This window comes from Mesitornis unicolor, unplaced genomic scaffold (genome assembly GCF_000695765.1).
Source record: "Mesitornis unicolor isolate BGI_N332 unplaced genomic scaffold, ASM69576v1 scaffold2396, whole genome shotgun sequence".
NCBI lineage: Eukaryota > Metazoa > Chordata > Aves > Mesitornithiformes > Mesitornithidae > Mesitornis > Mesitornis unicolor.
In genome coordinates, this window is record NW_010188690.1 from 1 (window position 1) to 26,987 (window position 26,987).

Below are 26,987 nucleotides of genomic sequence, written 5' to 3' on the forward strand. Positions count from 1 at the left end.
ATGGGAGGCCTCTCGATTCTCATCAATCCTAATCACGAGCTTACGACCAAATGCAATGAATTCCCCAAATGAGTATATTCTTTAGAAGTCTGTCTTCTCTTCTTTGTTCTCACATTTGCACCTAGTCCAAGTTAAATGGATAATAAACAGTGTCACGACTAATAAAAAGATCGTGGGATCACTGGAAATCATGGGTTAATTTTAAGAACGCAGTATTGAAAAGGACAGGAAATCTGACTCTACCTTTTCTTACATTATCTCCAAAGCCAACAGAAGAGATTTTACGCTGGAATCTGAAAGACTTTAATGTTTTAATACAAGTGGAAGGTGCAGACAGCTGTATACATTTTGTGCCACGTATACACAGTCCCTCTCTTAACAAGCGACAGCTCTACCATGCTGGCACAACTCCAGGTGAATGCACTGCATTCGGCAAGTTCAGTACTAGAGATCACAGCTTTTTCTCATTCTACTAAAATAATAAATTAGAAATTACATGGTTTAGATTTGCTTAAGACCGTACCGATCAAGAGTTTCAAAAGTACAGTGTGAAGAGAGTCAGGTGTCAATGTGAATGGAGTTGTGAAATGACTTTTCCTTTGAACTCTTCCCTCGCAGGTTGTCATACAGGCTCTGCTCGTACGGACTTTTTAACATGTAATAAATGTGCTGTATCTTTCGATCGTCATTGATCAGTATATTGGGAGTTACTCTTCAGATGCATGACCATATTCAAATATCATAAAAAGTATTAAAAATACATAACCTGGAGGGAAAACCCCACAAAATTGATAAATATATTGCCATTCTAAAGAAAAAGAACTTGGCGAGTGTGTTGCAGAGAGCAGTTTTAGGTATCGACAGTGTCAGAACGTTCAAGAGGAAACGATTAATCACCAGCACACTGCTAACCTGTCTCATTTTCCAGTTTTTGTATCTCATTTTGTCCAGCCTCTGTGAGGTAAGATAAGAGTCTTTTATAGGCTTCTCTGTTGAAAAAAACAAAAGAATGTAACGTTATTTAATCTCAAGCATCCTTAGGAGTAAAAGCACATAATTCCCAAACACGTTGTTTACTTACTGAGATACTAAAACACAGTAACTTTCCTTCCCCTCACCCCATCTATTCAACTACTTTGTTTGCTGTGCATTTTTAACATGGCCAGGTTGGAAGAATAATAAGGACTGCGCTGATTGTGGCTAACAAGTGTAGTGAAGATGCTTAGAAGTCTACTTGTTCAGTAAAATGCTGGGAAATACAGTTTATTATTATTATTTTAAAACATATGGGGTTTCCAAGGCTTAGATGAGATTGGCATTCAGACTTCACCACGTGTGCTATCTGATTTCTGCACAAGAAATCTCTGTGACTCACGCCACAGCACGGTGCTATGAGCTGCTGGCCCCAGGGTGCAGACCGGCACCGACACAGTTACACCGTGATCCTCAGCAAGGGGCAACGGCTGCTTTAAAATGCTCCTGGAGTTCAGGAGGGACTGGCGCTCAAGTGGGTTTTCCAGAAGAGTGTGTCTGTGTTGACCAGACTTTTCACTGTAAGTTCATTGTTGTTAAAGTACTGCCTCTGACATTTAGGTCTATTCTAATCATGTCTTTTTCGTGAAATATTAACTTGAGCAAACAAAACTGCAGTTTCACGCTAGTTGCTTGCAATAACAACACTGGACATCATCACTATAAGCATCTACTGCAACTTCTGAACTTTGTGTCCATTATATAGATGGGTTTGCACCTTAATGTCTACAACAACTGTACAGAATATCTTCATATAATGTTATTTAGTAGCCAGGACTGAAGAGAGAAAATCAGTTATCAGTATTCTTACAGTAAAATGTTCATGGGTCACCTTAGACTGCTGGGTAACGGAGCACATTATAAATAGAAATCATTAACACAAAACTTCAACAACAGATTAGAAAATATATACTTAAAGTGATAAGGCTGAAAGGAATTGAGCTCTTCAGTAACTCTGAAGCATGTACTTCAGGAAGCTCAACCAAGCTGGTGGTTTTTGGTCTTTTTTTCATAGTTGGTAGGAAAAGGGATGAATTTTACCTTATTAACAGTATAAAAAAAATTGAAATTTCAATTGGCTGTCCAGCATCTCAGATCGTACCCGATTATACCATAAGTTTAGATATGACCCATAGAGTCCTCTAAACCAGGGACTGACAGGAACATTCTTTTCAAAAAAAAATTCTTTTTAATTCTGTTTTCTAATACGCAGCGTTAGCGAGCAGAGGCAGCCCGGTTTCGCGTAAAGTCTACTGGGGTCTTTAGCCCTACTATCAAAATATCTCTGAAAATATTTAGCAAATATAGATGGCTTAAAACCATGAAATGCCTGAGCAAAGGGAGATTTCTGTCTGAACATGCTTCAAAATCACACATTTTTTTAGTATCTGTGCTGCTAAAACTGCTTGCTTTCAAGAGAATAAATCTCTACTGCTCGTTGTCGAAAAACAGTATTAAGTAAAAATCAAACCTCTGTGCAGCATTTCTTCCAAGCCCTTGTTTGTGCTCTGAATCCTTCAGAGCCTGTGTGATGGTGGGAATCAGGCCGGTAACTAACGTCTGATCCAAGACTGCCACTGTTTCCAGGATGCTGAAAACCCGGTGATCATACACGGCCGTATAGTCCTGGATGAACTGCCTGAGGGGACACAGAGGCACTGAATGCAAGGTCAAAGCCAGATGCGGAGAACGTGCCAAGAACAACTGAAGACTCTGATCAGAACAAGCAATCTGGCTGCATGGCCATTTTCATATTGTTATACTGAAATACTCTACATGGAATACTTTTTCTAAACGAAGCCACACTTTTGAAGGCTAATGCTAAAATTCCCACACGTTTATTTTTGAGCACATTGTCAGATTCTGCTGCTGTTTCACCAGGGCTGACTTGTTCCAGATCACTTTACTTGGTAATGTGTCTGTCTGAACGCAAAACTAAAACATGTATTTAGATTGAAAAAACACAAACCCAAACAAACAACAGAGCAGAACAAAACAAAACAAAACAAAACAAACCAACCACAACAAAAAAGACCAGCAAAACAAGCAATCTAGTCAGGTCTGCAGAAATAATGTTAGCATTTCTTATAAAGCTCCACTGAATCTGAAGCAGAGCAGATCACTGGATGGAAGTGCTCCCATTTGTCTTCCTGAGGTCTTTAAAGATCATAGATTACGTTTGACTCAGAAGTAACACCCTAAGGATGAAGCATCCCATGAAAGTGATGTATCACGTACAGGGAGACTGGCATGCCCACAAACATCCATTTTAATTTCCGTGAGTCTCTCTGGAGCTTCCATCCAGACGTGACCCAGTACAGCACCAGTGCTTAAGTCTGCAAAATGTCTCCCAAGTCTCAGGCGATGCAGCTCTTCTACTGCATCCATGGGAGAGACAGGATTCATTTTGCAGAGGTATGGAATAAGTATAATTTACTTTACAATAATCTATTATTTAATTGTCACAAAATCAATTTTAGAACAAAAAAGCTAAGCTTGGTCTATGAGTATTTGCTCTCCATTATATGCACTTCAAATTAGGCATGCACATCTTTCACAACACCCAGCACTGACCACCCGCGTTCGTGAGTTCTTCCCATTACAGCAGCAACATACCTCTGTCACACACACCTCTCAAAACAGTACCTAAGCCATCATAAAGCAGGTGTATTTCTCTCCTACTTTTTTGCGCTGGCTTTTTGGCCAAGCTATGTTTAAAACCAATGCCAAGAGCACCATTATCTAAATACCATAAACAAGTGGCAGTGCAGTATGTTAAGGATAATTAGTTATTTTAAAAACCCCCGTGTTCGCTGTCAATTGGCTTGCAGTAGCTTCACTGCCAGTTGGCATATTTTCTGGTTACCTAAATACAGAAGTCAGCTGGGTGGCACGTTCTCCTCCTGACCCTGCTTGGCAGCCTTCTAGCATGTACTGTACAATGTCTGTAGATATTTTTTTAACTGTAAAAGAAAAATCACAAGGTTCACACAGGGCTCTTGAACTGACCATCTGGAGAATGTCTTTCATGAAGACTACAATTTTTAAATGAGAATAAAAAACGTTTTTATCTTACTTTGATGCAAAGGAAACGACTGTGAGAGCAGTTAGATTGGCTATAAAGAACAGAATGAATCACAGATTTATGCAAAAGTCTTATTTTCACCACCATTATCCTTTAAACATACAGATTTTATATGTACACTACGGTCTCTTTAAGTCAAAGCAAAGAGACACTCAGTGGAAACAGAGATTTTATTTAAATTTAAGTTCAATTTGTATTCTTTAATCATTCCTATTTGAATTAAGGAAAGGCAGCCACGGCATTATATCCTGCCCAAAGCTCTACAGATCTGCTCCTTACTTTCAAAGGTGGGCACCGTTCTGAATTCCACCCCACTTCTTTTTTTTAAACAGGAAACTCCCCCTTACAAAATCTCACTATTTTCTTCCACTTAATTGTTCCCAAACAAACATTCACGTTGCAGATACAGCTCCTCCTTTACAGAGGAGGCTGCAGGGCTGCAGGGACGTTTCTACAGGGCAGCGGTGGAGCCCTGTCCAGGCAGGCAGCTCATTCTGCTCCACTGCACACTGCAAGGCAGGTACTGATGGGCAGATACAGCTATGATGGCAAAAGGGGGAAGAAAGGTGTGTGATGATTCAGCTGATTTCCTAAGCATATCTTGTCCTTGAAACTTCTATAGACCAGAATCAAAAAGTACTTTACTAGACAAAATTCCCAGGAGAAGTCAGAGGTGAATCCCCATTTTGCTTAATGCCTTTACTGGCAGCAAGAAGTGGAAATTTTGAGCTTATGCACACATGCACATTTGTTATACAACTGTGAGGTGAACAGAGTGCTTCATTTTTTAAGAAGCTAAAAATAAAGAAGTTCTCACTACCAAACAAAACATGCTAAAAGAAGAAAGAAGACCCAAAGATGCCTTCAGAGAGCAACTGAAGCAGCATCAGTTCAGTATCATCTTTTAATCCATTTATAATGCCTCTATGGGGAGCGCATACGGCAGTCTTATTTGGTCTCAAACCTTTATGTGCAAGAAAACTTTCACAGTTACCAAATCTGGAAGAATGAGATGAGAAGAATGGGGAGAAAGGAAATGCTCTTCAGATTCCTGAGAAGTTGATCATTAGTTCATCAGAGAGCGAAATGTGGCAGCACTTCTCTGCCTGTTGGAGCCAGATGTCCCAGACCAGGTAATGAAAAAAAGCTTGCCCAGTTCATCTGGCCAAAGTATCTCATTCACCTCACCCAGGAGTCCTGAATATTGGGATGGAAGGTGCTCAGCAGAACAAAAATCTTACAGGCATGCAGAGATGTACTGAAGCAAAGGACTCACCTTGTAGCTCATTAACCAACACCAGGCATTTCAGCACGGATGGGAGAACCAGGTCAATGTCACACGCTTCAACGCTCGGGGTTCTCTGAAGCACTTCGAGAATGAAAGCAAGAGTCGAGGCCAAGCGGGGAGGTGGAGCACTACCTTTGAACTGCAAGTAGTTTTCACTGGGAAGACAAAGCAAACCAGAACAAGATCTATAATTTTTTTTTTTCTCTTCCATGCAAGCACCATATACCTTAAAATAACTTCATGATATTTCAGCAGCAGGCCTATTACATAGATTTCTATCTTCATCTAGGCTCAACTAATGGCTTCTATCTGTCTTAGTCTTAGAAAAGACTCCCTATTTATCAGAGGACAGTGATGCCTTCTGACTCTTCTGTTGAGAGGGAAAAGAGAAATAACAGCTATCATAATTATAGTTAAAAAGCCAAGTGTGACTATAAAATATAAAGGCAGCTTCATAAAATAACTGAAAAAAATATAGAGGAATCAAGATTCTAAGACCCTAAACCAACATACAAAATACAGCTGTTGTTCAATTACTTTATTTAGCTTTATGTGCTTTTGAAATCTCACAACCCAACTTGTTCTAACAGCTCTGCTGTTACACTGGCACCGTTATTTTATTTCTGTCAACACTGTGTTGTTATGAGACAGCCAGTGCCTGCTTCTGCTCTGTCACAATTAACACCATCACATCCAGTATAAGATTGTCACAAAGATAATGGTGACCCATCAGGATGCAACAAGAGCAAATTCCAACATCAAGCACACTGAATGTTCCACTGTGAAAGGCTTGGTTTGTTGTTTTCCTGCAAAAGCATACAAAAATCTGAACTACTGTTAATTTGACGGTACCAATGACTTTCCTGAAATCTGAAGACATTAAGTTTAAATGGAAGCATTTATTAATCAGTTAGCAAGAGCACTCTTAAAAGCTGCAAAAGAACTTTTTTAGGTATTTATTATTAGGCACCATTAGCTACCCAAACAAGGCATGCGTGTTTACTAAGCAATGCATCAGTTCAAAACCACCGACCTTGTTAAAAGCTTACTAAGGCGTGCTTCTGCAGCTTTGAAATGAAACCCGACTTTCAGAGATCTCAGTATTTCATTACACAGCTTCAGAGCACTGGTATAACTTGGCAAATGAAAGCTGTCACACTTCTATATTCCTTGTATCTTGTGGTCTTACTTTGCTATTAGCAACTCATGTGGTTCAGTTTCCTGTGTGCAGCAGCGAGATATTCTCTAGCTTTCATACGCCAAAATGGCTAGTGAACTCTGTAGGTATTTATGGATAGACCCAGCCACTGCCTCCTGACCACCCAACCGTTTGCAAACTGCACTTGGCTGCTCAGTTTTAAGACATTCTTCCCAGATCACTAAGGGTTGGTTCATGTCTTACAAACCATCCAGTGCCATTACATTTTCAGAACTTTCCACTATCAATCGTAAAATTCACACATGCATGTACACATTCAAAAATAACTTTATTAAGGTGACAAAGTTTGAGTACTTGTAAGTTAAAAACATGTCACAATTAAGATTGTAAAATCTTAATTCCCTCCCATAGTACGTGATAATACAGGCTTTTCTTACTGGATTGCCTATCACATTTACCTAAGATCAACACTAAAATGCTTTTAATCAACATGCATATACACTCTTTAATAAAGAGAAATAATTACCTTTGATACCAGCAATCACCTTGTATTTGAGGGGCTTTAATTCCTCTTGCAACACAGACAAAAGACCAGATTGTTCTCTGTTCTGCAGCACATAAAACAAAGCTCTGGCCTTTCAGCAGCAGAGATTCAACATTTATAGCTGCTGCTGACATTGTGCACATAACGATGGCACAGCTAACAGGTACTGCCTTCCTCTTCCCACACCCCGAAATTTCCACTTCCCCTGGGTAGCTGGCACACCTCTGTGTACCCTGACACTTACAGAGCAACAGGGCCTCCTATGCACAGGGAACTGTGGCAACTGTAAGCACTACGACTCTGTGACCCTAAAGACAGCCTGAGACACAAACATATGATGATGTATTTTGAGTGCAATTTTTCTAGAAAAATACTTGCTTTTCATGTGGCCCCCTATGATATTTCTTCTTACAGTCTAGGACTTCCATCCTCAAAGACTCTCACTGGTCTCCAGATCTTGCCAGTTTTACTCTCCTGCTCTGTACACATTGTCCTTCCTTTGCTTCCTGCCCAGCCATTTACAGCCAAATTGTCAGTTAATGGAGAAAAAAACAGTGGCATTCCCTTTCTCCTTAGCTAATTGTGAAATCTGAATATAACTGATGGCTTTTTACTTCACTGGTCCTTACTTTATGACATGCAGTGTGGTTTTCCGTAGACGCAGCATCTGAGGGGCTGTAATAGAACTGCACAAAGCAGTCAGCATAGGATGCTGTCCGGATCCAAGCACCGTCGGAGAAGAAGGGAGAAATCGTCCAAAATAGTGTTGAATAATGCTCCCAAGCAGTTGATTTAAATAGGCACCCTGCGTTTGGGACTGACAACATATAAAGGACAGGCCCTGAAAAAGAAAATTTTAAAAAGTGAGAAACTGAATAAATTTTTAACAATACTTTTGAATAAATCTTTAAGAAACTTAGGCTAAATACTCACTACACACTGTGTAAACTGCTGCACACAGAGTAACTACTGCATGACAAATAAGCATCAGTAATTTGCTGCAGATACGATGGTCTACAAATGAAGACAGAGCCAGGGCAAGGCTTGCACAGGACAGAAATATCTTTTAGTAGACTAATAAATGTATTGAAAGATAAGCTTTGGGACATGCAAGATCTCCTTCAAAGTTGAAATAAAACTGTGACATTTCAGACCTGAGAAGTTTTCTCAGCCACAATTGCTCCTCATTTATTTTTCAACTCTGTATGTGGTCAAACAAACTATATTAGTCAAGTAAAATTTGCAAAGGGGGAGAGAGAGAACACCTCATCTGCTTGTAAAGCACCATGTGCAATTTTTGTACCAATGACACAGCAGAAAAACGAGCCATTAGAATTGTGGTCTGACAAGAAAAATTTTGCTCACAGTATGAACACATTGGGGTAAATTAGGCACCATTTATAAGGGATTTAGAAGGTTTTTTAAAATGTGTTTAAGATAAGACTAAAACTGCTGTGATTTATCCAATATAAGCTATATTGATCCAGAGAAAAATCTATAATAAAAGTACTTGCCCAGAAAGTGTCTATCTGATCACCACCCATAGTTATACAACAAATACACAGTTCATCTCTAAAAAAGTGAATATTCTTCTTACTGGTACAAGCTGCTGTGAGAGAAAGGTAAGAGTTTCTTTCCCCTTCCTTTGATTACTGAAATAAAAACCAAATCATTGAGGAAAAAAAGTGATCTCCCATCACAAGGGTCACAGTCAGCGGCACAAACAGAAGCCTCTTGAGCATTCACAGTTTGCACCATGGTTTTGTCCAACAAGAATAATGGCATAAAAGAAGTTCAAACACAGAGGTCCCTGACAGCAACTTCAACAGCACTTCAAACTTAACCAGCACTGCAATCCAGACTCCAGTCTTGGTAGGAGGTGTATCTGCCTGAACCCTGATGATTGCTGAGGTAAGCTGATGTCCCTAATATACAAATGAATAGTTCAAGACAAGCTGCTTTTGTTCCCCAGCTACTCCAAGGAGTATTTCTGTTGCTTTTCACATAGGATTCCCACCCCAAAAAGATTTTCACCTCTACCTGTCTGTGTGAACATGACAGAACAATTCTTTCACAATAAAAAGCAGGCTGAGACATAGCTGGGGGTCTTTTGGCACTTTCTTGAAATGGGGAGTTCCCACTTATTGGTAAACAAACACAGGAAACATGAGATTTCAAGAAGTGAGGTGCTTCAGGACCTGCCTGAACACTTGCTGTAGGTGGCCCTCTTGAACACAGAGGTGTTTGGTTGGAGATTAACTTCACATACTTCTAGAGCTCCTTGCTAATTCTGGTAAGTCCCAATGATAAAAGCCACGCTTCCTGAACCGGGGCTTTGCTAAACAGTTTAGGTTCTCTTCTGCTTTTGTGTACATACAGCAAAATTTTGTAGGAAAAAGCAGCTGCTGCTATATCAGAATTCTTAAAAACACTGCTTGGCAAGGGGCAGGCTCAGACTGTTAAAAATGACAGATTATTTAGTATGTAAGCTTGAGTGTTCGGTGTTTTCAGTAAGATGTTGCAGGTTGTCTGTACTTTCTGTAGTACAGCTCTTACAAAAAGACAGAAAATATTCCATAATCCCACAATTGGAGCTGGCACTCTCAAGACTCCAGACTGTTTTAACACTACAAAAAAATCTGTGAGAAAGTGTATTAACCTATCTGATAAAAGGGACACAAAGAACACCACAACCTGTGAAGAACAACGATCGTTACTAAAATAAGACAGTTCTTCAAACTGAGGATCAACAAATGCTACACAGCATCAAGGAGGAAGAAATCAGTTATTACTAAATAAGAAGTTATTGTTTTTAAGAAATGGTCCTAAAGGTAATTAATAGGTGTAATAAAAATCAAAAAAATCAGAATTTAGATATCTGAAGGAACACTGACTCATTTGCAGATCTTCCAACAGTTTCATTTGAAAATGGATCGACAAACCGAGCCTGATCCTTAGGAAAAGCATTTTCATTTTTTGAATTGAAGTAAACTAATTCTGATTTTTTGGGGTGTGGGATGGGGAGAGATGTAATCTGAAAAAGAAGGAAAGGATTCAATTAAAAAAACCAACACCCTGTCAAGAGCATTACTTAAAGATACTCTTCTTGGCTAGAGAGCTAAAAAAGGACACGAGTTAACTGGTGATATTTTTTTTCAGCTATCTGATGAGGATAGACGGAGCTCTCGAAACCCTGCAAAGAGAGCTGTTAACTTAAGAAGCATTTAAAAACACCAAAAATGCCATATTTTTCTGTAACATAATGTTTTCTTTAGAAAGGGCTCTAGGTTTCTTTTGGTGGGTCAAGCAGACATATTACCTCTCAAAAAAGGTGTAATTTTTATAACCATGCAGTAAAACCAAGTTATCTTTTCAGTAAGGAGGATCCTCATCATTTTTCCTAATTAAAGTTACAATATTAGCACCAACAGCTTCCAAGACACAAATATTTTCTTCCAGTGAGACAACAGTGAGAAAAATCACCTTTCATTTTGTTGGGAGCCCAAAAAACACCCCCAGACAAGAAAAATCCTTCTCTCTAGACAGTAGAAAAACCCATGAATCAGCTCTCACAGATGAAGGGCACATCTACAGCATTGAAACTTTTCAAGGAAGGATCACCACACCTTTGACCCTGACTTCCCTAGGAGTTTCCAGAAAAGAACTTGGACGTCTCTTGGACATGAAGTCCCATTGACTTCAGCTCAACACTGTGCTCTTTATTTTTGACTCCTCATAGTGCAGAGAGCGACAGAGCTGCACAAGGTCTGACAAGGCCGTATCACAAGCGGCACAAGGGATAAATCGCCGTCACTGCACAGGAGCTGCAGATCCACGAGTACAACAGCAAAACAACCCAGGCAGCGCTGGCCAAGGATGCGATTACAAGGAAATCACAGGAAACTTTCTGCTTTTAAATCCCACCAGTAATTAACAGAGATGAAGGAAGCTACTGTTCATATGAGAGAGAAAAGAAACACATGCTACTGGACTGCAATTCTGGACCAGAGATCTGAAATCAGTCACATCAGACCCCTAGACAATCTCTACAAAGCAGATGGACTTTAAAGGGCTGATAGAGCCGCTCTCTTATTCTTAACTATGTTCTTTAGCCATCTTCCAAGGTTAGAAAAACCAAAAGACCCAAAGATATTTTAAGGGGAGCAGAAGGGCATGACAACATCTGCTCCTCATTTCAGCAGAAAGGCAACTGATTCCTGTGCGTGTTCACTGCAGGAACCTTTTGTGGCCAGAGCTGCCTCTTTCTTCTGATTATCCATAGATCTGTAAATCACCTGTGGAGAGCGAAGAACCGATTAGCATGGATTACTGGAACTATTCACTGCAGAAATGCCAAGCAACCTAATGATGACTTATAATATCAGTCCTGCTGTTGGAATAAATCTGCTGTTCACCAATTAATGTTGTACAATTCCTATTAAACACATACTATAATTCACAAAACGTATTAATAAGCTTGCTCAAATATCGGACCACAGATGTGGCTCACAGGAGGGCTTTTAAGGTCTGATCTCTGACAAATGCTGAGCCTGCACAGGCCCATTAAAATTACTGGAAAATGTATGTGCTGAGCACTACTTAGAATTAAGCTCTTTCCAATCTCCTGTACTTAGATAGAAATCAGCCATCTTCTGTATTTGGACAGGACTAATGCTGGTAAATCAAGCAGGATGCCTTACCTTTCCTATTGTTATGCACATTATGTGTATTCCATGCACCTCCACTGCGTTCTGCAAGATACATTTAAACTACTATATCTTCTCCAAGTTCTGCACACTGCTTCAGTTCTTTCCCATGTTCCTGGTATCTGTGTACCAAATTTCCTCAAAATCATTCTCCAATAAATCTATCCAAGAGAAATCTCAACTGCTCTCAGATTTGCTGTGGCAGTCTTCAGCAATCTGCTACCACACAAATCAACTCAACTTCCTTTTACAAAGGCAAAATACCCAATGTTACATTGTACATGCCTCACTATCTCATAATTAAGAACAGTCCCATAAAATTACAAAATGGCTGTTCATGTTCTTCATGCTTTAGTTTCTGAAGCCCATCATTCAGACAACTCTGAGAACAATTTTCATACCTTAACCCAGCAAAATCTTTCCTTGGTCATCAACCCTTTGGGCAACAACAAAAATACCAGTTTAAAAGTTGCCAGAGCTAAGCTATTTTGACAAGGCAGCACCAGTGAGTGTGTCTGAAGGACACTTCTAGATAAGCTCAAACTATAGTGGAGAACAGACCAGTTGCCCAACAGCTGCCAAAAGGCAGAGCTGTATAGCCCAAATTTATATACACACTAAACACAAACATAACAACTAAATACAGGCAGTCCAAACTAAGGAGAGAGCAATGCAATGTCTAGTCTTAATTGGCATGTCTGGCAATTACCTCTGCTTGTGTAAAATTAAACAAAGCTGTAATTTTGATCTATTAAAAATAAACCCGGAGGTTGAGGGCAGGAGGGTGAAGAGGGTGGGATACAGTCATCGGTTTTGATGAACTTTGAAGGTATTAATAAACCACTCCAACTATCCTGCAGGGAGAGAAGGAACTTCGTATGTTGTCCTAAGAGATGAAAACGATTGGCCTGTGCCGTTACAGAGAGATGAACAAAGGCGATGCCTTCCCTGAGCACAGCTCAGTGACAACAACGTTGTTCATGTTCTTACGCCCACTGCCCAAGCTGAGTGGCCAGCTGCACTGCTGTTACACAGGGAATGTGACCATTTGGGGAACCTTTTTCCACACAGTTCAGGAATTCCATAGGATTTCATCAGGTTGCTGCATCCATGAATGTGTGAAATGAATTACCTGCTGCTACGACTGATCAAATCCTTTCAAAACCCACAAAAAATAAACTACATTAAGATAAGGTGTTAAAAACTCTGGAAAGAGGGAAGTTTTCAAACTAAGATGTTTTCGGAGATCTAAGGAGGTTTTCTGGACAAAGGAGGAGCAGCCCACACTGAAAGAGCTGAAGAAGGAGAATTCAGGATAAGAAAAGAAGAAAAGATTGAGCTGGAGCCTGGAACTTTTCAGAAGACTGGAAAGAAAACCAAAAAAGAACTGAAAAGACCTCTGAGTATAAATGCTACTCAAGGGCTTTCATGCTTTGACTATGAATAAAGAATTTGCATATATAAGAAGATATTTTGCATGGTCTCCAAATTCACACTTCATTATTTTCATGTAACTGCCAGAGGATTAAGTTGTAAACTGAGGTATCAACAGAGAGAGACCTATGGGACAATGCTTGTCTAACATTAGGGTGAATTAAGGCTCCTGCACTAAAATACCACTGCTCCACCTCAGAACGGTCACCAGACACAGGGCAGCCACCCAGGGAGAGCCTGATCACACATTTCACCAGCAGCTTGCGTTACTCACGGTGGGGTTATTTCCAGAGGATGCTGTTCTCCGTCTTTGCTCCACCACATTCACATGCTTTCTCTCCCACGTGCACTATCACTTGTCTCACACGCTCACTTGGGTGTTTGGAGTTTGTTTGTTTTGTGGGGCTAGTTACTAGTTGAATCAGCTCACAAATTGGAGTCATCCCAGCTTCACAGAATCATTAAAGCAAATTAAATGGGAATGCACATGGGGGGTGAAAGGGAATGAATTTAGCCTTAAGCCAACTTGGCTTAAACCAACTGTGAAACGATAACCTGAGAAGTCAGAGAGTGCCTAGAATCCATTCAGTCTCAAAGGAGCTCAGAAGCAGTCTTTAGAAAATACATTTTATTTAACTGATATTGAATTATTTTCATTTTGAGATGATCCCAAATCAGATTTTTTTCCACTTTCCCAAATAATGGGAAAGAAGGAAGTTTTTTTGGACTGAATGAAACCATTTGAAACACTTAAAAATGCTGAGACTTTGTCAATGCAAACAATAAATTGTAGAAGTTCCATATTGGAATAGGAAAAGTAATAAGTCTTCTACAAGAGACTTGTCTCCCCAAAAGCATTTGTCAAAGTAAAGAATGACTGGTTTTCTAGAAGCAGCATTTGTCTAAAATAAACTGTTTGGTGAATAAGATCATCTAGGTTAGCCACAAAGCACATGGACCACACAGCAGACTGCTGAAGAGTACGGCAGTGAGGTTAGGAAGTCAGAGAATGACAAAGAAAATGGGAAACACGGGTCCACAGCACTTGGACTTCAAAACCAACCAGAGTGGCTTCATCTTAAAAGTACATCCGTATGTGCAGACCACAGAGAAGCAGTGCACTCTGACTAAAATACCAAATTAGAAAGCAGACAGTCACACTCTTGGTAATATCAGTGTCCGGATGGTCCTACATGTGTATGGCTGCTGAAAATACCTACAGAGCAGCAAAGCAAGTCGTATTCTGCGCGTCACCATATAATGATATACCCGTCCATATGACATGTCATCGACCACAGTGCAACTTTCGAAAGAAGGAATAAATCCGAGGGATGTTTACAGTGTCACCACAGTCCCATAAAGTAATCAGTTAAGACGGCAATCAAAGTGATTGAGAAGAGGGTAGGGAGAATAGTAAGCAAAAAAAGAGTGGAGGATTTACAAGGAAAAACACGTCAACTTATGTTAAAAATATGTTCTTTTCTCTTCCGCACCTGCAGGAATCAGTCTCTTTCTACAGCATCAACAAGCCTTACAGAGTTTCAAGAGCGACAGGTAAGCTGAGAGAAGAATAGGAGGAATAACGGGCAAGAAGGCTTTAGTAATGTGTCAGCAGCAGGAACTTAATTCAGCAAAACATATTCTCAAACTATTAACATAAACCAGTGCCATGATACGCTGAGGATTGCCCTTTGTTCCTAAAGCAAAAAAACCAGAGTAGCTAATCTTTAATTATCTCTAGTTAGCCAAGTCAACGATGATTTAAAACATTTGTCTGTTCTGTCATCTCAACAAGTGCCTTGCTATGTATGATGATGATTTAATCCACTATTCCGAAACCTCTCGCATCAGAGACCAGCGCAAATCGCAGGCTGGCTCAGAGCTGCTCTATATATGTTAGACTGGCAGCTCCAGAGTGCACCATGGCACAGTTGCATGCAATGACAGGAAAGTCAACGGGGTGGCGTTTTTCCTTTCACTTCCACCAGAAGAAAAAACTCCTCTTGCTGCTGCTTTAAATTCAGTCAATGCTTGTTTTGATTAGGGAAAAAAGAAAATATCCTCTGCAATACAAATCTTTTTCTGGAGACACGTTTGCTTATAGCAGAGCTGAGATATTTACCTGCAGATAAAGAGGCAGGCTCTCCTGAACAGCAGACAGCAAAGCCACTGGCAGCTCCTTGTCCTGCTGGAGCACGGAGTGAGGCAGCAGCAAGCAGTCCACGATGCGCAACAAGAGCTGCTGCGCTTTGGAAGTAGCCAGAATGGGCGCCCAGAACTTTACCAGACATCCTGTTGAAGAAGAATCAAGAAATCCCAAAGAAATTCAGACAGGAAAAAAAAATAGTGTAAAGAGGCAATTCTCTTAAATTAGATAATCCAAGATTAGCAACAGTGACTGACATTTCTCACTCCCAGGTACTCACTTCATGGTACTTCCTTAGAAAAAGTCCAATGAAAAGACTCAAAGTTCACTTTCAGTTCAGCAAAATGAATGCACCAAATCTTTTCAATACATTATAATCACAAGTTTTTAGGCAAGCTGCTTTATGGAGAGTACAGTAACACTAAAAGAAGAACAGTCCCTGCAGAAAAATTAACTAACCTTGACACAAAACCACAACTGCAATCAACACACATGCACTTAAAACCATTTACCTTACTGTGTGCATTCCTCATATTTCACAGAGAGGCGCTGCCTCTGCCTTCCCTTCACATTTATCTACCACCACTGTGGCCACATCAGCAACTACTCACACAGTGATTCAATGTTAGGAAAACACTAAATATATTTCAAATTGTATTTCATGTATCTAATTCGTCACATTAAAAAGAATGAGGGGCAGCCAGCTCCATTAAGGCAGCAGGGTCTCTCCAGATCTTTGTGGGCTCTCGGTCCACAAACTGAGAGCCTCAGAGAACATCCTTCTTGTTTTCAACACATTAACGTATCACTTGTGCAGCTTTGAGCCAGTTTTAAGACATTGCTTTTGAGTTGCAAAAAGAACGGTAAAAAGGCGTTGATGTGTAAATACCCTGACTTTGAGACACATCTTTATTGCAGGTGAGGTGCAATTTTTTTTTTTGAGAAAATAACTATACTAGTGTTAATACTCAAAATACAGATTAAATAAAACAAGATCCCTATGTAGTAGTTCCCACAGACATTCTTAAGTTTAGATTTAATTAGAAGCAATAAAAAGTTTGCTGTGTTGAAAATACAGGAATATCCCAAGAAAGTATGTTTAAGACTTTGAAAATAATGAAAGATCAAAAGTAGGCTGTTACAAGATATTATTCATCTATAAAAGTCATCCATTGCCATCGCTAAAAACAACGCAAAACAACATTAATCTTGTGGAGTGAAAGAAAACACAATGATCAATCATGGAGAAGGAGAACGACCACTTAACAATACTTCTAATAATGTTGTCTAAGCTTCCTGCTCTGAAAGAAACACGCTCATTTCAGCTAAAAGTACTTCTTCTATTATCACTCCTGTGATGTATGGGGCAGTAGAAGACACAATCTGACCACAGATGGGAGGTGTTCAGATTTGTTACGTTTCTTGCTTTGTCCTTGTAATTTAACAAGCCCACAGAATGTGAAGAAGTGATTGAAATACACTTCAATATTTTTTTCTTTTAAACCTTTTTGTGTTTTCTTAACTAAAAAGAATTTCTTGCACACAACATGACTGAAGATTGTTTCCCACTGCAAAGAATACAAAAGAAAATGCCAATCTAAAATGATTTTCCAAGGCTCCAACCCAACATTTGGATATCTAAAAACATTTGACATATGTCTTGTATATCAAAATATGCAGATCTTGCAATAGGAAAGTAAAGTATTTCACAAAACTCAAATTCCATTACATTTGATGTGCCTTCTGCATCTTGGTCATGATTGCCACTGTATCCTTATAACCATGATGTACACTGCATGTACATTCAAACCATTACTTCTGTCTTTAAGGTTTTCCCTATTTCTAAAAGTAAGTGGGTCAGACTGGCACATTCATTGTTTTATTATTTTTCCATCCTGCCAGTGGTTCCACACTTTAATGAACAAATACTAGAATCTGAGCTTTAATGCAGCACAGTATGTATGCAGGAGGGGCAGTTCTAAAAGGAGGTCACTTACATTTGTAAGCTGACCCGTCCACTACCATAACTCCAGTACATATGAGGTATCATGTCATAATGCTGCTTCAGCAGCTTCTCACTGTTTCTGGTTTTGTTTAGGTAAAACAGCTGGTTTTCAGTGGCAAAAGACATGAAAACATATTGTTTTAGAAAATAAAGTTCCAGTATAAATTGAGGAATAACCTATTAGAGAGCAGTGTAGGGGAAAGGGACCTGGGGGTCCTGGTGGACAGCAGGATGACCATGAGCCAGCACTGTGCCCTTGTGGCCAAGAAGGCCAATGGCATCCTGGGGTGTATCAGGAGGGGGGTGGTGAGTAGGTCGAGAGAGGTTCTCCTCCCCCTCTACTCTGCCCTGGTGAGACCGCATCTGGAATATTGTGTCCAGTTCTGGGCCCCTCAGTTCAAGAAGGAGGACAGGGAACTGCTGGAGAGAGTCCAGCGTAGGGCTACAAAGATGACCAAGGGAGTGGAGCATCTCCCTTATGAGGAGCGGCTGAGGGAGCTGGGTCTCTTTAGTTTGCAGAAGAGGAGACTGAGGGGAGACCTCATTCATGTTTATAAATATTTAAAGGGTGAGTGTCACGAGGATGGAGCCAGGCTCTTCTCGGTGACAAACAATGATAGGACAAGGGGTAACGGACACAAACTGGAACACAGGAGGTTCCACTTAAATTTGAGAAGAAACTTCCTCTCAGTGAGGGTAACAGAGCACTGGAACAGGCTGCCCAGAGAGGTTGTGGAGTCTCCTTCTCTGGAGACATTAAAAACCTGCCTGGATGCTTTCCTGTGCAACCTCATCTAGGTGCTCCTGCTCCGGCAGGGGGATTGGACTGGATGATCTTTTGAGGTCCCTTCCAATCCCTAACGTTCAGTGATTCTGTGATACAGACTTTCATAGAGTCATAGAATGGATTGAGTTGGAAGGGTCCTTTAAAGATCCTCTAGTCCAACGCCACTGCAGGGACAGTGTTAGCAGATCAGGTTGCTCAGGGCCCCATCGAGCCTGACCTTGAATATCTCCAGGGATGGGGCCCTCCACCACCTCTCTGGGGAACCTGCTCCAGTGATCTACCACCCTCATATTGAAGAGCTTTTTACTAATATGCTTGACTTGACGAGATAATTTAAAAAAAAACCCCACCAAAACACAAGAAGGTTAAGCATCAGGATAAAAACCAGAGCAAATCAGTGGAAGAAAATTAAATACTTAGCTGTAACATCTAGATGAGTCTGCTTTTTTAAACCATTAAGACGGACAGTAGAGAGGGGAAAAAGTATTAAAAATCAAATGTTACTGATTCCTTACAAATATTTCCTAAAAGAAGAGGTCACAAAATAATTACCTATGATCCAATATGTAAGCTGCAGACCTTCTGGAGGACCTTTTACCTTCAGGTAAGGTTTTACATACTTCAGTACATCACCTAAATACTCCAGACTCTTTGCTACCATGGCAGATTTCTCAGGGAGCATCTGAAGGCCACTGTAAGTTCTACCAACAGCCTGAGAAAACAGAAACATTGAAACAAATATAAATAAACTCACTAAGTCTCTTACAAGGTTTGTGTGAGTAATTTCTTTTCATACAACAAAGCAACATCTGATCCATAATTTCTTTTCCCTAAAATCTGCCTATGAAGCTAAAAAAGATGTACAGTACCTTAATGAATTGGACAAGAGCATTTTTAGGGTCTTGCTTGAAAGCTGACTCTTCAACATGAGCCTTTGAAAGAATGTTTTCTACTTCTGATAGTTTAAAAACCAGTCTTGTCATTTCAGTCAGCTGCTCCATATAGGCTTTCCCTGTTTGTTACAAGAGAGCACAGCAATAAATAAACAGTTATGCTTTAGTCCTAAAATCATAAAACAATTTTAAGATGTCTAAAGTACAAGGATTCTGCAACCAACTGTGTCTCCTCAGATAAAGAATGTGTCTAAACTAGTTATGTTCTAATAATACAGATATAGGAGAATGAAGAATATTAGGTATGGATAATCATGTCTTTCATTTTACTGACGGTTTTTGTCAAAAATCTACAAAATGTATGAAAAAATAGTCACTAGAAGATGTGTTCTACAAATAATTAGAATGGCAGTATTTTACAGACATGATGAAGTATTATAGGTCTAAGAAAGCAAAATAACCAATATAGAAAAGGCATTAATTACTTGCAACTGGATTTTTTTCTTTTAGGGCATTCACAGCATGATTTCTGACTATTTACTTCAGATTTTCACTCTTTTTCAGAGCAGTTTCTCCATGGGGGAAAAATAGCTCGTCTCCTTGGGAGCAAGTTTTTGTTCTTTGCTTCCAAGGAAACAAGCTCTTTTATCTTTGTTTGTGATAAATTTGTCATATGCAGAGCAGGCAAACTATCAATAAATAGCACAAGCAGCGTAGAGAAACACATTTTGTAATTAGGTAAAAGTAAAGGAATACAAACAAAAATACATTTTGTAATTAGCTGAAAATGTTTGCCAGTTTTGCAATATAGAATCGTTACTGCAAACATTAGGGAAATGTGAACACTTACCAACTGTTCGCTCAGCATCTGTCTTGGCCAGCGTACCACTCGGTTGATCTATGAACATTTGCAAAACACATCGAAACCAAGATCGTACTGTCAAAGCTTCGTAGGATGTATATCCCATGCTAGAAAAAGCTTCACACAGTGCACTGCAGAGGTAGAAGAGGAAGAAAAAGGTAAAGAGGTCTAATAAAAGTATGCAGAAAGGTGGCAGAGTGTTTCATTCGGCTGTAGACATAGAAACAGTGCAGGGAAACAATTAAAGTAACAGAAACGACCAACTGGCATTCCCTTTGTGTACTATACAGACTCTGCTCACAATATCCTGATGCCTAAATACAGAGAACATGACAAATTTGGTAATGCCACACATGGTACTATAAAAGCATGTATACGCACATACATATGTTTTCTTTACATGAAACAAACCAGAGGAAGAAAAATTCACACAATAGGAAATGTTGTATTGTAACAACAGAAAATTTGACAGTACTATCTAAATTGTCAGAGTACAACTCTGGGAATAGTTTATCTGAATCAACCTGAAACTTCATACTGACACTGCTTAAGCTACTCCAGCCTTTCATATAAACCTAGCCCAGGTGCCCCATGCTAAGTTCCAACTACATAAAGAAGAGGTCTGCTTTAGCAAATCAAGAGCTGTCATGTTAGAAACAGATCAAGAAGTGAAACAGAAGAAGGCAGCTTTGAGATGAGAAAGGAAACTGCTATACTTGTGTACACTTACAGACACATTTCTGTATGTGTACACACACAGGCATATACATGCAGAGCAAACTTGCTGTATACACTTTCAGTCACTCACACCATCAGCACTCCATGCACAGTCCCTCTATGCTGCTGTTCAGTGTTCCCAAACTTGTACTTGCCTCCCCACCACGAGTAGCTGCTGCAGTCAGTTTTTCCCAAGCACATCGGCCCTGCACCATTAATTCTGCAGCAACTCCTTGCTAAGGGACAGAGGGTCTGTTCTGCACCCCGTTTGCAATTCCTATCGGATGAGCTCCGTGTGTGCTTCAGGACAGTAAAATTTCTTGAAAATAGTTACACCTTTTTATTTGAGAGATTTTCTCCCTGGTCAGTCCTAGGTGCTTTGACTTTAATGAAAAATGCTTGTACTCTTTTCTTGATATATGTACATATAAATCTACTTATTTTCTACTGAATTTTAACTCATGCTTGCAACAGAAAGTCAACACAGGTCCAGATGGAAACCAAACTGGATTCTGCTTCTCACTGAACAACATTAATAAAGTGGGGGTTTTTCTATTTCATTTTGTTAAAATCAATGACAATTGTACACTTTGTCTGAACATCCCTGCTGAAGTACCCTTGACAAAATAAATAAGGAGACCAAATGCAAGCAAATAAAATAATAAAAAAACATAATTAAATTACAGTACCAAAAGAGAAAAACAAAATTAAGCCTATGGACTTAATGCTCTTTGTAGTAATGCATGAACAAGCAAAAATTCCAGCCTTATGTAATCCTGATGTATATCCCTATACATAGCCTGAAAGGCTCACAAGAACATTTTCCACTGCAGTCTCACTCTTGTTTCTCTTGCTTGCCGGCAGGTAGGCCACTTAAGCATCTTCCTAAAACTGGAGAGGAACATTCTTCTAATCCTTAAGAAAGGAAAGAACAGTAACTACCTCCTAGAAGCATGGCAAGTGGCCCTTTTAAACCAGTGAGCTTATACACATGCTCCAAGTTCATATAATACTATCGTGCACTACACAACACAGATCTGGAGAGGAACTTTTAGGCACTACTGCAAAAGAAATACCAAAACTTGTGTGCATGTTTTCCTAAGGGCACAGTTTGTCCATCAGAACCTTTATTATCAATACTGAAATAGCTGATATGCAGAATAAGCTTCAATCTTAAAGAGACCAGGCAGAGCTTGCAGGGTATATAACAGCACCAGCAACAAAACAATCTTTTTACTTTTTAACTGAGAACGTTTGATGTGAAAATTTTCACAAGGCGGTAACCATGAAGTCTTAAGATCCCAGCACTTAGATACTGTGATAACTTTTGCTCTACAACTGCCTAAGGTAAATAAGTACATAAGTCATACTACAAAAAATTGCCATCTTATTAGCATATAATAAAATGACAGTGCTTAGAGTACGTTACTGCTGTATAATTCTACCAAAACAAGTCTTATCATAGGTACTCATTGTTCTATAAAGATGATACAAGAGAAAGACAGCAAATCAGGGGACTGAGCGCTCCTCTCCTGATTTCCAAACTGACACACAAGGAACTAAATTCAACCTCTTTTAACAGCTCCCTGCAGGAAGGCCATAGCCTCATCTTTGCTGATCACACTGAAATAGTCTTTACCATATCCTGATTTACAGCTATGCTCCTTAGTACAATATGTACCCTAAAAATGTGCAACATTTTTCACTTTCAAATACAGTCCAACGTAGAAACACTCCTTCTTTCTCTCTCATCTCTCACCTCCCCTGCTTCCAAACCCTGATTCAGAAGCAGGGCAAGCGGGAGTGGGGTGGGGAGAAAAACACACCACAACATATATATAATACAAGTATATATAAAAAAACCCCACACCACAACATATATATAAAATTCTGATTGGACAGAGTCCTAGGCAGTCTGTTCTAGCTGACCCTGCTCGAGGTGAAGCTTTGGACAAGTTAAGACTATGCACATTACTACACTACATTTACTACTACATTAATATGCACTCAGGAAGCGTTCCAAGCTTGTCAAAAGGGAAGTTTTAATGTATGGGTTTCCTTACCATCATTTCACTTTTACTTTCAATACTGCCCAACTCATCCTCCTCAGCTTCCTTTGGAAGTTCTTTGCTTTGAAGAAGTCAAGATATTTAAACATTGAATATTTACTATGTAGTGTTTTCGAGTTTCTGTGATAATGTTTATTTTAACTTTTTATACGAAGACTTAAGTTTCCGTGTTAGGTGTAACTGGTAGGGGAAAAGTAAGTCCAGTACTTTTTAACTAGAAATTTAAAAATCTACCAAGTTACATTATTTAACTCCAACTGCAGCCAGGGCAGGACACTACTGCCTTGCCAAGCTGTCACAACTTTGCCCAAGTGTAACAACAACAGAAGGGGGTGGATAACTATAACTATGCAAATTAAAAATAGGTTATGGGTTCAGGCATCTCACTTCAATGCAGTATTTCTCTTCATGGAAGCCCTTCTCTGAAGATATTGTCTAGGTCCCCATTTGCTGAACACTGTTTCCATCGGGGTAAAAAATAGTGGTTTGCTATATAAAAAGATGAGTAACTTCTTCAAAATACTTACCTATCTTCTAACAAATTTTTAGTACCAAGCTATTCACACATAAAAACAAACAACCCAACCCAAATAACACCCACTATCCCCTGTGAAATGTCCCAGATGATTTCAAGAAACCTAGAACTTTAGCAGATGCAAGGAAGCTGGACTACCTTAATGAAACATTACTGCTTGAAGCAACGTTTTCCACCAGCCTAATGAAGGAGTAAGAAGGTATTGGAAGAACAAGCAGTCACAAACCTTTACCTGTTTTGAATTAGGTGACTTAGATATCTTGACACCAGCTGAGGCCACACCATGTCATCCCATCCAAACAGCTGCATCATTGATAAAACAGGCTGTGGCTGGAGTTCTGACAGGGCTTTGCTGGGTATATCCAAAGCCAAGAGAGTAAAACCTGATTTTAAAGAGAGAAAAACATGGCACCATGTTAATGGTTTCTCAGTACATCCCTGTTCCACTAAAAAGCACTGAAAATTAAATATGGTTAGTAATGTACAGTCTGGGAGTATCACAAACGTCAATTAAAACTGGGCAACTATTCTAGTAGCATTTGTACACATGTTAAAATGTTGTCTCTGTCCCAAGGAGTTTGAAAGTCAACATGACACACTGAATCACAGTGAGGAAAGGAAGAAAAATGGATCCAAACACACACAATTTTAAATATATTCAAGAAACCACAGATTATGTATCTGAAAGCACAGCTTTACCAGCTATGCAATAAAAACCATTACTTAAAAACTTGCTTTTTTGTCTTCTTGGTCTCCCTTTCTAGACTCCATCCACCACTTCTTCCCCTGTACATGTAAGTATTAATGTGCTTTACAGGGCTGTTTTCTTTATTTGCTTAGGTGTTTTTACACACCTCGCAGTGAAGAACTGTATCTGGAAAGAATTCACTCAGTAAATGCTCGTACCTTTCTATACTTAAGAGTAGACTTTCATGTGTCAGAAGTTACTGTGTAAACAAAGCACTACGGACAAGCTCATTCTTGAAAAAGGATCTTCATACAACACCTGCAGACCTAGAAACTGTGACGGTACTTTGTGCAGAGTTTCTGTTAATGAAGCATAACCATGCGCTGTTTCTGGCAGGTCTACTGCGGAATCTGTATCTAACACTACCAGCATAAAAATACAGCACATGCTTTATGCTGCAAATGACAAATGCATTTACACTCGGGAAGAAAATGTAATGGGAAATGCCGAGCAGGTATTAGGTTATAGGAAATAAGAGGCATCAAATGAGTCAGGAAAACTGACTTTAGAGGGCAATGAAATAGAGGGACTCAGTAGTTCCCAAATTCTCCAATTCCAAGTTAAATATAAATGTAATACTAATTTATTAAAATAATGATTTCTAAAGCTGCACGCATTGAGAAGCTGACTTTGAATTAGACAGAAAAGGCCAGTTTTCAGAAACAACAATGAAGCTCTTTTAATTAATGGTGTAGGGACAGACTACCTTAAGCCATGAAGGACTTCACATTTCCTCACGTGTCTCAGAATAAAAAGGGAAGTCATACAGACTCCCCACTCTGCTGTAGGTGAGGAAGCAATTTGTGCCAGCCTTCTCCAGATGATCACACTATTTCTGCAGCATCAGCCACAACATGGGTGGGGGAGAAATGGGAGACAGAAAGGATGAGGAAAGTCCCAGGCTATTTGTGGCAGGGGGAGCAGGAGAGCTGAGACAGCTGCTCTCTCCTCGGGGCTGCAGTCTTCAAGGCAGGGAAGCTCATACAGCATGGGAAGGGCTTGCCTGCCTCTGTAGCACTGCCCAACGGATCGCTATAAAGCAGGTCACAACTGCACTCCCCTGCTTCTGAGCAAAGCTTATAATAGCTTGTTCTTCTTGCTACTTCACTGTGTTAATATAAAATAAAAAGAGATGACACTGTGGGAAATGAATGAAAGTTTTGACATTAACAACCCTTTCCTTTGATTTGTATTGCTGTTTCCCACACATGTGCCAGCAGTGCGAGACCACCACCGTTGCACACTGCCTCCTTCGTTAGTGCTACCCACTAACTACTGCAAGCTGCGAAAATGAAAGCTCTTTCAACTTTCCTATTACTAACTCAGCACTTCTGAGGTTATAACTTTACCTAATTCATATCACGATGGGAGAAAATGTTTTATATTTCACTTCTCTAAATTTTAGTTAAATGGATACAAGTTTTCATTGTCACTACAGAACACAATGCTAGCCACTGATGTTAAGGATCAAACTGGGATTTCTTTCTATTCACTGCCATGCCGACCCGCCGCATGTGGAGTTCACATACATAAGGAATGCTGTACTTCAAGATTAAAACCTTTCAGTATAAGGCAAGATAAATAATTGAAATGAATTATGAAACAGTTTTATGACCTTTACCATAATGGTTCAGCAAAAAACAACAGCCATGTAATCAACATTTTCAAAATTGTCTTCAAATGTAAAATATTATTTTTTAAAAAAAATATTTTGATCTGCAACCATAATGAATAGTTCCACACAAAACTATAAAAAACTTCTACAAAAAGATGTAAATTCTAAAAATAGTGAAAGAAGTTATTCCCCTTTATATTGTGAAACATTTGCAACGTTGATTATAATCTGTGACTAGTAGGGAAAAACAAGTCAGGCTTGTACAGCTTCAAATCCCTTCGGAGTTCTCAATCTGTTTGTATTCTACCAAGTAATTTAACACTACAATACTTCCTCTTATCAAAATATTTAGCACAGAATCTACTTTTTGCATTTACGCATATTTAAGTTACAACATAGAGGCAGAAATATCCCAAAATACAAAATCCTTGACAGTTTGTGACTTGGAAAATAGCACCAAATCCAGTAAGTGGCAGGGAGGGTCAATGCCAACCTGCAGCTGTATCAGCAAGCTGTGGGGAAGGTGGCATCTGGGACATTCTCTGGCTCTTCACATAAGGGAAGAAATTTCTCCAGAGAGCGCTGGCGACAGCGAGGTGGTGCTCTTTAGCCGCTAATGGAAGGTGCGCGGCTGGGATGGGGCCGCGCTCCCTTGTTGAAGTCCCTGGCTTACACGTTTGTGCACACTCCTAGGGAGAAACAAACACAGTGTTTATGTTTAATAAACGAAAAAGCCACATCTTTCAAAAACACGTTTACAACTACTTAACAGCGTAGAGGCTGAGAACTGAAGGATCATTTTGTGCAATTAAAACCTTTATGCAAAGACATTAAGCATACCGGTTATTTGATGGATGAATGATGGCATATTAAGCACCATAAAGTTAATGTTAATTACTAATGTCAACCATTAATTATATGCTTTTTAATATGTCAGATCAAAATGAGAAATAGGCAGCTTTAAAATGAGTATCTGCATTTTATCAGCATGACAAGCGAGTCTGCTTACAATCCAAAGCCAGATGCTTTTAAAAATTTTTTTCAGTAGGGTTTTTAGGATAGGGTTGTGTACAGCAAATAATGGCAAATGATCCTGATCAATCATAAAGCTTCCTTCTGACACCTATTTCTAATCTGTAAAAGCTCACTAGGTAGGAGTTTTGATAAGATAAAAGATTCATTTTATGCTGATGCGGTGCAGACAATGAGGTTTGACAGCAGTGCCCACAGCTTTGTTAGTACAGTAAGGACAAAAGTTACCACTACACACAACTCCCATCTCTTCCTGAGACAATGTGGCATGAATTCAATAACGCACTCAATTTTCTTTGATTCTTCTAGTACCATTCCTGCGACTTGATC

General features: G+C 39.5%; 1 protein-coding gene across 1 annotated transcript in view; it reads right to left on the reverse strand.

Moving 5' to 3' along the window:
- Positions 1 to 894: 894 nt before the first annotated feature.
- Positions 895 to 26,987, reverse strand: part of MMS22L (MMS22-like, DNA repair protein) — a 91,501-nt gene continuing 65,408 nt past the window's right edge. The window contains 12 exon segments of the mRNA XM_010185800.1: positions 895 to 989; positions 2,504 to 2,671; positions 3,899 to 3,995; positions 5,394 to 5,560; positions 7,738 to 7,949; positions 15,371 to 15,540; positions 18,739 to 18,898; positions 19,056 to 19,198; positions 19,930 to 20,072; positions 23,495 to 23,645; positions 26,119 to 26,254; positions 26,257 to 26,314. Coding sequence (XP_010184102.1) covers positions 908 to 989; positions 2,504 to 2,671; positions 3,899 to 3,995; positions 5,394 to 5,560; positions 7,738 to 7,949; positions 15,371 to 15,540; positions 18,739 to 18,898; positions 19,056 to 19,198; positions 19,930 to 20,072; positions 23,495 to 23,645; positions 26,119 to 26,254; positions 26,257 to 26,314 — 1,687 coding nt within the window. The 3' untranslated portion in view covers positions 895 to 907.